Source organism: Elgaria multicarinata, chromosome 13, assembly GCF_023053635.1.
Source record: "Elgaria multicarinata webbii isolate HBS135686 ecotype San Diego chromosome 13, rElgMul1.1.pri, whole genome shotgun sequence".
In the NCBI taxonomy this organism is placed as follows: Eukaryota; Metazoa; Chordata; class Lepidosauria; order Squamata; family Anguidae; genus Elgaria; species Elgaria multicarinata.
In genome coordinates, this window is record NC_086183.1 from 9,145,381 (window position 1) to 9,158,742 (window position 13,362).

Consider the following 13,362-nt stretch of genomic DNA (forward strand, 5'->3'; position numbering starts at 1 on the left):
AGATGTTTTGGCCTACAACTCCCATCAGCCCTTAGCCACCACAGCCAATGGTGACTGTCAATGGGAGTTGTCGGCCAAAACATCTGGAGGGCCACCAATTGCCCACACCCATCTAAAAGATCACCTAAAGGACAAAAACCATCCCTGTTCCAGCACAGGAATAAACAAGAAATATAACTACCAAGCCATTAAAGTATCAAAATGCCCAGGGAAAGAGAAATGTCTTCGCCCGGTGCCTACAAGATGGCAAACTTGGTGCCAGGTGAGCTTCTCTGGGCAGAGCATTATATAGTGTGATCCAGAAACGCTCTAGGATCCTGACGCAGGCCAACAATTCCCTTTCAAGAAGATGCCAAGGTGGTTCAGTGCAAGATACACTGCTAAAGTTCCACCTCACTTGAACATCTTTTTAGCACAAAAACCTTTATCTCCTATTATCATCCATTACCTGAGATTTATTTTTCAAATATTTGCCATCTGGTTTTTTGTTTTTTTTTAAAGTGCTTCTGAGCATGTGCAGGTTTACCCCACATTTACTGTAGATCCAATCTACAACTACTGATGATCCCCTTCACAGCAGAACCAAAGCGCTTTGGGCAAAACTTCCTGGACAGAAGCGCACAATGGGCATCAAAGGTCAGATATAATGACTGTCATTTACAGGGGAATAGGTGAAAAGGCAGATGTCAGCTTGCGCAGAGGCTTAGAAAGGGCAGCAGGCTGGCCAGACAGATTGCACTGCAACTTTTCATTTTCGCTGCATCTTTTCATTTTCTGCAGCCTAGCACAGTAAAGCACATCCAGTCACTGCTGCTTTACTCCGCTGGACTGCTTGGGCTGTAGTTGGCATAGGGGGATGGAGGGGCCTTCCTCACCTCAATCCACCTGTGCTAACTACTCCAGGCCATATCACATAATATTCCAGGCCACGTCACATAACATTAATGATAAACTGTACAACGCAATCCTATACATGTCTAACTCAGAAGACCGGTTGATTTCTCTGTGACTTACTTCCAGGTAACTGAGTACGGGACTGCATCAAATTAAGATTTTGTTCATCTGGATTTTATTTTTAGCCACTTTGAGTGCCATTGTTTGGGCGGAAAGGCAGGAGAGAAATTAATTACTTAAAAATAAATAAATAGTAACCCATAATTTCAGAGACACAAGGGAAAACCTTCAGTCAATGTTCACCCAGCTGCTTAGCATAAGTGCATTAGGCACAATTTTATTTTTGTTAAAACCGGATATTTTATTAAATAATTGTCATGTATGAATGGCCTAATGAATTGTTTACTTGGAAGTTAGTTGCTTTGTGTTCAATGGCACTTACTCCCAGGTAATCGTACACTGGACTGCAGCCTAAATAAAACCCTAGGAAATGACTTCCATTTCGGTTTCCGCTGTTTTACTTTGGCTTACGATTTCCACACCCCCAAATTCCTAGGCATGGGCCTGTCGCTTGTGCTGCCCATGACCATGCTGAGCTTCCCAGGACTACTGGAAGGGTGGGATGCAAAGCTCCCTTCCCCCAACCTGATTCATGGGAAGAAGCCACCGTTCTCTAGGGATAATCTAGAGTTTGCTAAACCTTTGTATTCCTTGTGGCTTGGCTTGCTGCCTGCAGGAGTTACAGAACAGGAAATTCTCGGGAGGAGAAAGGGGCACATTGTGGAACTGACTCCAGACGTTGCAAATGTTGCCTTTTCTGCAGCGGAGGCTGGTCAGTGGGGCAGTGAATCCGCTCCGTGTTTCGGTCAGAACTCTAGAGCAGCTATCCAGAGTGCGATGACAGTGGGGCAGAGCCCCTTAGATAGCTCCTTTAGAGTTATGACTGCTTCTGACTGAAACCTGGAGTGGAATCACTACCCCACTGACCTCAGAGCCACCAGCCTCCGCTGCTTTTCTGGTTTCTGCTTTGAGAGCTTAGCAGCAGGGCCAGCTTGTCAGTTACGTGGACGAGAAATCCTGTCCAGATGAGATGCCTGCATTGGCTCTTGAGCATTTGGCCGGGAGAGTGGGGTTTCTAAGGCCAGGTCTACACCAAGCAGGATATAACACTTTGAAAACAGTTTGAAAACTGTATATGGAGTGTGTCCAGGGCCCCCAGCAGTTCTCTATACCATTATGAACTGTTTTAAAGCACCATTAAACTCACTCCACTGGCTGCCAATTAGTTTCCAGGCAAAGTACAAAGTGTTGCTTATTACCTTTAAAGCCCTACATGGTTTGGGTCCAGGTTACCTGTGGGATCGCCTTCCCCTATACAATCCACCCTGCGCACTCAGGACCTCTGGGAAAGATTTACTCCAGTCAGACACAACTAACCTGACAACTGTTACCCAGAGGACCTTTTCTTCTGCCACTCCCAGACTGTGGAACGGCCTCCCGGGAGAGATTCGTCGGTTTAATACTCTCTCTGTTTAAGACAGCCATAAAGACTAATCTCTTCCGGCAGGCCTGCCCAGATGAATTTTAAACCTAAGAATTTTAAGATGTCTTGATTGTTATTTTAATATTGTATCAGTTTTGTATGCTCTTTTAACCAGTTTTTTGTATTATATTGTTGCATTTAATGTTGTTCCCTGCCACGATCCAGAGGCGAGTAATAAATTATTATTATTATTATTCAATCCTGCCTAAAAGCCAGCTATTAGAAGGGGAGGCAGAGGGGTGCTTGATGATGCAGGAGGAATAGGTGGAGAGGCAGTCTGGGTGCCTGGTAGTACCTGCAGGAAGCCGGCACAGAGCCCAGGAGGTAAGTGGGGATGGGGAGGTCATCTCCTGCTCACACCGGGATTCATGCTGCTCATTATGGCTAAATCGTGTGCACCATTTTGTGGAAACCTGCTCTGTGCCGAGCCGGGCATGCGGCCAGTTGTGGCTCCCTCCTGAAACTACACATGGAGGATGCACATCCCCGCACAGCTGCTTCAAACGTGACAGCAACCTCTCCATGGACACCGGGGATGAGGAACCTCCGGCCCGTGGGCCTCGCCTGGCTCATGGAGATTCCCCACTCAGCCCACGGAGGCTCGGGTTCCCTCTGCGGGCCGCTCCTCCTCAGCTCCCCAAGCTCCTGCCCCTGGAGGCTTGGGGAGGAGGCAAGCAGAGGAAACTCCACTGTTATCTCCAATCACAGGCTGGAGATAACTACGGTGATTCCCCTGCACGCTGCTTCTCCTCGTGAGCGGGGATGTGTTGGACTACAACTCCCAGAATGCCCCAGCCAGCTCTGCAGTCAAATGTGACTGCATGTTTGTCAAATCGTGAACACTTCCTGTGTTCCAGCTCACATTTGCATTCAGGATTGCAAACGGGACATCTTCACATGATTCGTGAACAGGAACGAAATCCTCGTGCATTCCTCTGCAGGCACTGCTCATAGCCATGCCCCGCAAGCGAAGTCGAAAATGCAGGCAGCTGTGTTGGCCCGTGTGTGTACACTTTCACCCCGCCCCAAAGAGCAGCAATACATAACACAGTACCCCATTTATTAGGATCAGCTGACAGTCGTGGAACTGTGAGCTGGCATTGGGTTTAGCATTTTGGACTTTGGCTGACTTGAGAAAAGGAAAGGGAGGGATACAACATGTCCCCAAATTCCATAAGGCTGCCAGCTCAATAGTTTCCAAGAGTTTATTTTTCCCAGCAGCAGGGAGAAAAGAGTTGATCTCAAACTCAACCAACCCGTTCCAGCAGTGTTTGATCTCCACAGGGGAGCAGGCCTTTTGTAGAGCTGATGGGTCTTCATTGCCCATTCAAGCCCAAGCCATCCCAAAAATGCTTTGCATTACAAGAGGGATCGCTTGTAACCATCCATTTCCCTTAGCTGCTTAGCAGGAACAGGGAACTCCCGAGGGAGGGAGGGAGGGAGGGACGGAGGGGGCTGGCTGGCGGGCTGGCTGGCTGGCTGGCTGGCTGGCTGGCGACCTTCAGCATTCCTGGTGATAAAAAGGTCCCGGCCCTTTGACCCCGTGAGCCTTGGCTCCGCTACACCACTGGTGTTTGGTTATGTGGCTGTGTAAACAGTCATGGCACTGTATAAACCAGGTCCGGAGATCTTTTAGACCCTCAAGAGCTGTGTCTCCCCCCTGGCCAAGATCTCGGCAGCCACATTCTTGCAGTAGGTGGAGCCAAAGAGTTACACACACACAGGCATGCATTCTTACATACACACACACGTCCACGCAGAGACACACATAGGCAAACACACACAGCAGTTGGCTGAGGAAGCCACACTGAAGAACATTGCCCCATAGGACCTTCCTTTGCAACCACCAACGCAAGGTAGGGTGGCCATATGGAAAGGAGGACAGGGCTCTTGCATCTTTAACAGTTGTATAGGAGATGGAATTTCAGCTGGTGTCATTTCTATGCCTACAGCACCTTCATCACAACAGTTAAAGCTGCAAGGACAATACTAGAGTGACCAGAGACAAAAGAGGGGAGGGCTCCTGCAGCTTCGACTGTTGTGTCGAAGAGAGGGAATTTCACGAGGCGCTGCAGGCATACAAAGGACACGTGCTGAAATTCCCTTTTCTATGCCACCGTTAAAGATGCAGGAGCCCCGTCCTCCTTTCCATAGGGTCACTCTACGCAAGGTGCTGGAGAGATCTGCTGCCCAGGCTTCTTAGGGGGCTCCGAAACCTGCTGTCTGAGGCAGGCGACTTCTTCCTGCCCTGTGGGTCCCACTGGGATGGAAGGTGCAGGCAGTCAAGGATCAGCGTGACGGGGCATCTGCCCAGGGCCCACACCCAGGCAGGCGCCCACTGCCAAGAGCCCCTGGAATTTCCCTCCTCTTCATCCTTGCAACCTGCTTGTTCACCTGCCTCTTGTGCTGGTAGAGGCCACGGCCTGCTTGCTCACCAGCTCTCGGCCTGTCAAGCAAGCAAGTGATAGCCATGATGAAGAAGAGGAGCAATAGTGGCAAGACCCCCTCTTTCCACCCCCTCTTTCACTGGGGGTGGAAGAGGCACATGGAGGATGCCTTGCCAAAGCACCCTTAGAAACCTGGAGCCGGCATCAGCTGCACTTTCAAATAAATAAAGATAGGATCTGTTTAAGTCATAGAATAGTAGAGCTGGAAGGGGCCTATAAGGCCATCGAGTCCAACCTCCTGCTCAATGCAGGAATCCACCATAAAGCATCCCTGGCAGACAGTTGTCCAGCTACCTCTTGAAGGCCTCTAGTGTGGGAGAAACCACCACCTCCCTAGGTCATTGGTTCCATTGTCATACTGCTCTGTCAGCATGTTTTTCCTGATGTCCAGCCGGAATCTGGCTTCCTGTAACTTGAGCCCATTATTCCGTGTCCTGCACTCTGGTGTTAGACTCGATAGCAGTCCCATCCTATCAGGGGACTGCAAAGAGACTGGAAGCTGAACTCCAGTACAGAGGTCATGAGGGCGGACCCTCAGGAAGTTCAGCAGATCCTGTCTCATTCTGAATAAAGCTTTAATCACAGCAAGTAGGCCTCTGTCTTCTGTGGGCTAAAGAAGCACTACTAAAACATGGTGTCAGAAGTAAATATATTATTCTGAAGACAAGGAGGGCCCAAGCAGCACTGCTTTCAACAGCAACAAGCACGCTGGAAGCAGAAGACAACATTTTGATGATGGCAGCCAGTATGATTCCAGTTCCAGGGCCCATAGCAGGTGATATTTGTAATAACTGGACATTTTTCAAAGCACAGTGGCAGAATTATGAAATTGCAACAGGTTTGGAGAGCAAAGATAAGAAGATTAGAGTTGCAACACTGCTATCAGTAATGGGGAAAGAATGCAATTCACTCCAGCAGCACCTTGATATTCCAGCAACAGACAGACAAGATCCCTCCAAATTACTAGAAGCGCTTCAAAAGCACTTTGAGCCTACTAGAAATGTTATATATGAACACTATCTCTTTAACAAATGCACACAAGAACCTGGTGAAACCATAAATCAGTATGTTGCTAAATTACGCAAAATGGCAAATTCATGTGCATATAGCACTTTGAAAGTAGGCCTTTGTCTTCTGTGGGCTAAAGAAGCACTACTAAAACACTGGGAGGATCGAGAAGAGCCCCTGGCTCTCCTCTGTGTGACAACCTTTCAAGTGTTTGAAGAGTGCTCTCATGTATCCCCTCAATCTTCTCTTCTCCAGGCTAAACATGCCCAGTTCTTCCAGTCTCTCCCAATGGGAGAGATTTGAGCACATCCTTAGTTCTCCTTTTGAAAACAATGAGAAGCGTGAGATGATGTGATTCAGCATTACTTTCCTGCATTACTGGGAATTATGGCTGCTTGGTCTATAAAACCACATCAGGGAAAAGAAAACGTAAACACTTTTGCTGCATTGCATTTGTTACAAATGCATACCTTTTCTCGCATAAATATTTGTCTCCATGTATTGTGACATAAGCTGGCCCTTAGAGCAACCACATAGAAAAATAAATAAAAATAAAGCATCACTCAGCCTGTACTTCTGGAAAAATCCGGAAGACAAAATTGGCTAACTGGCCCAGAGCGAGGTTGCTTTCTCCCTTGGGACTCTGTATTTTGCAGTGAAATTTCGAATAAAAAAGAAAACCCAGTTCCGTTGTAGTCTGGGAGTGGCACTAAAGACCCCAATGGTATATGAATCTAGGGTTTTTTTCTAACTGTACGGAAGCATGAGTGTGGAAATTTGCACTTCCAAAAAGCAAAGGGCTAACCGGTCTTGTACATTCACCTGCTTTTCCTGGAGAAAACCTATATATATATGTTTTTCCTCCAGCCAAGACCTCCTTCAGATGAGCGTTTTATTGCACACTCATTACTGGGCACTTGCAGATTTTCGTGGGTCACTCTCATGACATCGTCTGCCTCCCAACCCTTCTAGCCTCCTTCGTACAACAACAAAAAAGATCCCAGTAAGTCCTACTTATTTTTCAAGACAGAAGTTGCCACTATCCCTTGCTGGGATATGGCCCACTGAACGAGCCACATGCACATTGTTTACTTCTTCTTTCAAAAGAGGAAGTAATGAGGGACAAACGCCCAGGAGGAGAAGTGATGCGATCTCCCCCCATGTGATGACGCTCCAAAGCAGTTAGGAAGTCCTTGGCCCTCCTTATCTTATGAAGTTCTGCTTCCACCTACTGGCCAAAATGGAAAATGTGACACAGAGAGAGAGATTTCTCTTTCTGTTTAGCTACCTTAAGGCTTTTCCAAACGATCACTTTATCGTTCAATAAGCACTGGTGAAAAAGTGAAAGTATACAGACCCAGTTTGCAGGTAACAGCTAACAATTGGTGATGGCCACCAATTTGGATGGCTTTAAAAGGGGGCTGGATAAATTCCTGGAGGAGAAGCCTATCAATGGCTACTAGTCCCAATGGCTAAATGCAACCTCCAGTATCAGAGGCAGTAAGTTTACATACACCAGTTGCTGGGGAACATGGGTGGGAGGGTGCTGTTGTACCCGTGTCCTGCTTGTGGGTTGCTGGTTGACAGCTGGTTGGCCACTGTATGAACTGAGTGATGGACTACATGGACCCTTGGTCTGATCCAGCAGGTCTCTTATGTTCTTATGATTGGTTATTAACCCATAATTACCTGTGGTCATATGCCAGCGAGTGAGCGTGTTGTCTCCTGCTTGCTCATTGCTTCCGCTTTCCAAAACAAACCATGGGTTGAAACTCCAAGTTATTTTACCCTATACTACCCAGAGCGCTGGGTTTGAACATCGTGACAACAACCCAGGAATGTCTATTACTGGGTTGTATTGGAAAGCGAAGGTGTCAAGCCCATCGGAACGAGCAGTTTCACTCCCTCACAGTCAAGTAGGGAGTGCTGGTGTACAGCAGCCTTCTCCCACCTCATGCCCTCTAGAGGTTTTGGACTGCAAATCTCATCACCCCAACTAGCATGGCTGATGGTCAGGTGTGATGGGAATTCATGCTGCGGTGCTGCCTTCCCCTACAGGGGCCTGCTTTGGGGCACCGCTTTGGGGGACAGAACTTAGGCCCTGCAGATGGCTTGGACTACATCTCCCATAATTCCTGATGATTGGCTGTGCTGCTGGGGATGCTGGAGTTGTAATCCAAGACATCTGGAGGACAGAGGTGGGAGAAGGCTGCTTTATGCCAACACTCCATATTGACATTGATTCTTAGGGCTGAACTAAATGCTACGTCTAACTTCCTTTTTTTACCCTCAATAAGTGTGCAGGCCCCTGATCTGCATTGCAACCAACATGCATGGGTGGAGGTTTAAACCTTCCCATCCAACTTCTCCCACCCCCTCACCACTAATCCTCCCTCCTCTATATGGAGGCTTTAAAAGTGGGGAGGACACCCTCCCTTGGTACCAGTGGAGGGTTTTCCCCCCTCATTCTCACCCCTGCACAGTGGAGTGGGGTTGAATTTATAGGTGGAATTGCCATGTGGCTTGTAGGAGCTGGATTCTCCAATTCAGTGGCTGGGTTCAGACAACACGATAACCAATGGTGGTTTAAATAATCAACGGTTGGTTATTTAACCCACCATGGATTATCATGTTGTGTGGAGGAAGTTTTTTTAACCAACAGTTGATTATTTTGCTGAAATAACCAATGCAAATAACCAGCGCTGTGTAGCGTTAGCTATTTGAACCACCATTGGTTATTGTGTTGTGTGGAGGGTACCTTTCGTTATTTCCTCGGCTACCATTGTTTATTTTGTCAGCCACAGAGTCGCAAGGCAAGAGAGGTCAAAGCAGTAGCTGCCACTCTAGTCCAGCCAGCAGGATAGATTTTTTGGCAACAATGGCTGATGGGATATTAGCAGGAGGACTGAGGGGGGAGAGATGGTGGGGGACGAGTGAATCAACTCAACATGGAGTAATAGTCAACTCAACGCTGATCCTAATCCACACCAGTCAATTATTATGTTGTAGGGGGAGTATCCCCTAGATAAACAACCCTTGAGTTGATTATTACCCCAACGTTGGCTGTTGTGTTGTCTGAACACAGCCTAATCAAACCCTAATGAACCTCCTGCGTGTTTATGCCCTAACAAACAAACAGCTGCACAAGACTCAGGTTTCTTACCTCAATATACTGAAATCTTGTTGTCTGAGAATTAAAGCCTTTCCTTTCGGAGCTGGGGATCCATTTGGTATGGAATTTGAGAGGAATGGAAGATTGATGGTATGCTAGAAAAGAAAACCAACGAAAGCCATATATCTTTATCATCATCAGACTTGATTTCCATGTGGAATGTCTAATTTAAATACACAGTTCAAAGATGTGGTGTTTCAAGATACCTGCCATTTTACAATTTTCCTATTTTGCTTAGAAAGCAGAGTGAAGATGCTGTGATACTGTCCATGCTATGCGATCTTCTATGAATCTGTATATTTGTTTCTTTAAATCAAGTATTTTGGACCTGGTCTATATATGCAGCAGATTGAGCTGGTAGAAAAGACTGTACCTCTTCGGACTATAGGTCAATGTTCACATTTTAATGCTTCTCCAGCCTGATCTACACCAAGCAGGATATGGCACTATGAAAGTGGGATATAAAAGGCAGGAGCCACACTACTGCTTTGTAGTGGTATTGAAGTGCACTGACAACTGTTGGGGCCCATTGACACATACCACAGACCGCTTTCATAGTGCAATTATCCTGCTTGGTGTAGATGAGGCCTCCATGTATATCCCTCCATCCAAGAAGAAAACTAGCACATCAGAGAGAAGGTTTCTAATCCATACCTCTTTCTGCTGAGATAGCTTTCTACTTGCATTGGGTTCTGAAGGAGCTTCTTTTTTTCTTTTCCTTTTTTAATAATAAAGGAGAGCATTAATTAATTAATCAATTTTTTTAACAAAAATTATATACCGCCACATAGCCAAAGCTCTCTGGGCGGTTTACACAAGTTAAAACAGTGAACATTAAAAAGTATACAAAATTTAAAACCATCGAAAATATAAAAACAACAGTATGCATTTAAACAACAACAGTTCTGGGGTCCATTAAAAAAAAACTTAGCCTATGTTGTTAAAAATGCCTGGGAGACGAGAAAAGTCTTGGCCTGGCGCCGAAAAGATAACAATGTTGGCGCCAGGCGAGCCTCATCAGGGAGATCATTCCATAATTGGGGGGGGGGCACCACTGAAAAGGCCCTCTCCCTTTAAAATGTGGCAATCCCCCTGCAGTCTGAAGTGGTCCTGTCATTCTACCACTTCATAATATTGCATATATGGACCAGGCCATAGAAACAGTCTACTCTGTTTGGAAATCCTCAGATATATAGGGTGTCTTAGAAATATCTTAATTCATAAATCAGTGATAAATAAGGCAGTATCCAATTGTGCCATTCTGCTAGTGTGGATGAAACTGCAGTAGTGGAAATTAGGAGTGTCACCAGATGAGTGTTTTTTTTATAGCACACTCGTTACTGGGCACTCACAGATTTGTGCAGGTCCTTTTCTTGACACCATCCGCCTCCCAGGGGTCTCCTGCTCCTTCTCCTTTTCCCATCACAAAAAAAAGGCCCGGAAAATCCAATAATTTTTTTGGCTGTAGCGAAACGTGCCACAATTTCCTGCTGCGCGCAGGAGAAGCAGTGGGATAAACATGTTGCTTCCTCTTTCTTCCTCGTGTGAAGAAAAGAGGAAGCTGCTCGTCTCTATTGCGGGACAGAAAAGCAACGGTTAAGGAAATGCGATTTTCCATCCTCTGACAATGCTCTAGATTTCAAACTATGTGCAAGAGGAGAATCCAACTGAAGTTACTTTGGTGCAAGCGTGGTTGCTCATCTGGTTGCTCTGAAAGCATTGAGCGCAAGTGTGTGTGTGTGTGCGCGTGTGTGCGTGCAGTGGAAAGATTTGGCAGAGTTCCACTAGTGCTATTTGAGTTTGCAGAACAACACTGTTGGGATACTCCCCATTCATACCCGTTTACAGCACTCCGATGACATCCCCAACAGGACTGCAAACTAGATGGCATCTTATGGTTCTGAAGAGCCAGTAAACTCCCTGGATTCCACCCATAAATTATCCACCTCCAACTTACCCCTGCCTTGGGGGAGAGCTGGATTCTGACAAAAGAAGTCCAAGCTCCTAGGCATGTTTACTTGGAAGTAAGTCCTTCCATGTAAAATGTAGTTCACTTCCAGGTAAGTGAATTGCATCCTTAGTACTGGGAAATATGGCAAATTCTTACAAGACGAGGGAAGCAGGTTTGAAAAGGCCTTTAATCAATTGTCTACAGCTGCAAAGGAATGTGTAACATGTAATTGTATTTATTTATTCAATTCATATACCGCCCCATAGCTGAAGCTCTCTGGGCGGTTTACAAAGCAACCAAGACTCCAAAGCAACCAACTAAACAACAAAGGCCCGGGTGGCTCTTTCGCCGGCAAAAGGAGGCCGGCAGGTAGGTGGGCGGCAGCTGATTCCCCGGCGAAGCCGCCGGGCGCGGCAACTCTTCATCCCGTCCCCGCAAGGGGCGATGCGGGGCCGCCTCCGCCTCCTCCTCCTCCGCCTCTTCTTGGAACGGTTAAGGTAGGGTCTACATCATCGATTTCGGGGCGCCCTAAAGCGCCTTCAGGGCGTCCCGAAGCCTGTGTGTGGATCTGGCCCAAGGAATCTTAATTTTAAGGAAGTTATTATGGTACCACAGTTTATTTCCATTGTGGAAGCCCTTCAAAACTTTAATCAAATTCCAACTGAATACAGGTGTGTGTGTGTGTGTATATTCTGATACACAATAACACACATGTACATACTCCTTATACAGGCTATTTAACTTGCATTTTCATTAGATAGTGAGCTTCTACTTAGCCTGTTTCCTCTCACTGTTCCTCAAACATATTGGAGATAGATATCGTATTTCTTACTTTCTTTAGTGATCTTATATTATTATGCGTGTTCTTTCGTTTTGTTGACCTTTTTAAAAAACTTTATTTCAAAATAAAATAAAATTTCTTAGGAAAAAGGCCTTTTAAAAATGTGGCATACTTCATGGAGTATCTCTACCAGTTCTGGTTCTCTGATCCAACCATCAAGGGCTCAGAACTTTTAAAATCAAAAGGTGGCAAACACAGACACAGAGGGCAAATCAGGAGGGTTCGTAACTTTCAGAAGTATAGGGTCCCATCTGCTGTATTGTATCCGGAAACCCTGTCTTCACCCATGCCTCGCCCACAATTCAAAAAGGAGGGGGATTTATTCATTTATGTATGAATACATTTACATCCCACCTTAGACAGTCTACATGGCCTTCCTCCTCTCCATTTTATTCTCACAACCACCCTGTGAGGTAGGTTAGGCTGAGAGTCGGTGACTGGCCCTATTTATTTATTTATTACATTTTTATACCGCCCAATAGCAGAAGCTCTCTCTCTCCCTAAACTACCCAGTGAGCTTTATGGCAGAGCGAGGACTAGAAACCAGATTACCGAGTCCCAGTCCAGCACTATAACCGCTACACCACACTGAGCCTCTGGGATGGAAGCCACCCATTTCATTGACATGGATGGAGGCGTCTTCCAAGTTTGCAACTCCCCTGCCTGGTTTCCACCAAGTGCATCTTCACTGAGTTGCCCAGACTCCATTCCATACCTTTAACCACACTTTCAGGACTTGAATTAAGGGAGCCCTTCCTTTTGACTCGGCTAGCAGCACGAAATGTGTCAAAGATGCTCGCCATGTCACATAACTACTGCAAGCCAGATGAATAATTCCATCTTCTCAGCTTCGCCGTCTTCTTTCTAAAACAGGAAGACATGCAGTACTTTAAACTCCCAAAGATGTATGTTTATACGCTTCCGGAAAACTAAATAATGTGACAACAAAAGGAGCACTTTAGGGACTTAAGGCTAGAACTGCAACGTAAGTTAATTGACCAGTCAATTATTGACAACTGGGAGGAAAATAGTCTGCTTGCTATTGGAGTTGACAAAATGATCAAATGTGTCTTTTTAGTTGCATCATGGCATCATCTGAACAGTAACCTCTTTTGTTACAACTCTAATAAATTAATGGTTTTCATACTGGGCTTTCATTTAACAGTGTTGCTTATCGGGTTCAGAGGATTTTGTTTATTTTTTAATTTAATTTATTACATTTATATACCTCCCCATAGCTGAAGCTCCCCAGGTGGTTTACAAAGATTAAAACAGTGAACATTAAAAACAAATATACAAAATTTAAAACCAAAAAAAAAAAAGGATAAAAACAGACAATATTCATTTTAAACAACTATTCTGGGGTCAGTTAAAAAAACTCAGCATATGCTATTAAATGCCTGGGAGAAAAGTCTTGACCTGGCACCGAAAAGATAATGATGTTGGCACCAGGTGAGCCTCGTTGGGGAAATCATGTCATAATTGGGAGGCCACCACTGAAAAGGC

The 13,362-nt window shown here is 45.8% G+C and overlaps 1 protein-coding gene across 1 annotated transcript in view; it reads right to left on the bottom strand.

The window, feature by feature from the left end:
• The window catches only part of STPG1 (sperm tail PG-rich repeat containing 1), a 49,349-nt gene extending 36,647 nt beyond the window's left edge, over positions 1-12,702 (bottom strand). Inside the window, exons 1-2 of the mRNA XM_063140819.1 lie at positions 12,572-12,702; positions 9,056-9,159 (exon numbers count right to left, since the gene is read on the bottom strand). Coding sequence (XP_062996889.1) covers positions 9,056-9,159; positions 12,572-12,659 — 192 coding nt within the window. The 5' untranslated portion in view covers positions 12,660-12,702. The remainder of the gene's footprint in view (positions 1-9,055; positions 9,160-12,571) is intronic.
• Positions 12,703-13,362: the final 660 nt, after the last annotated feature.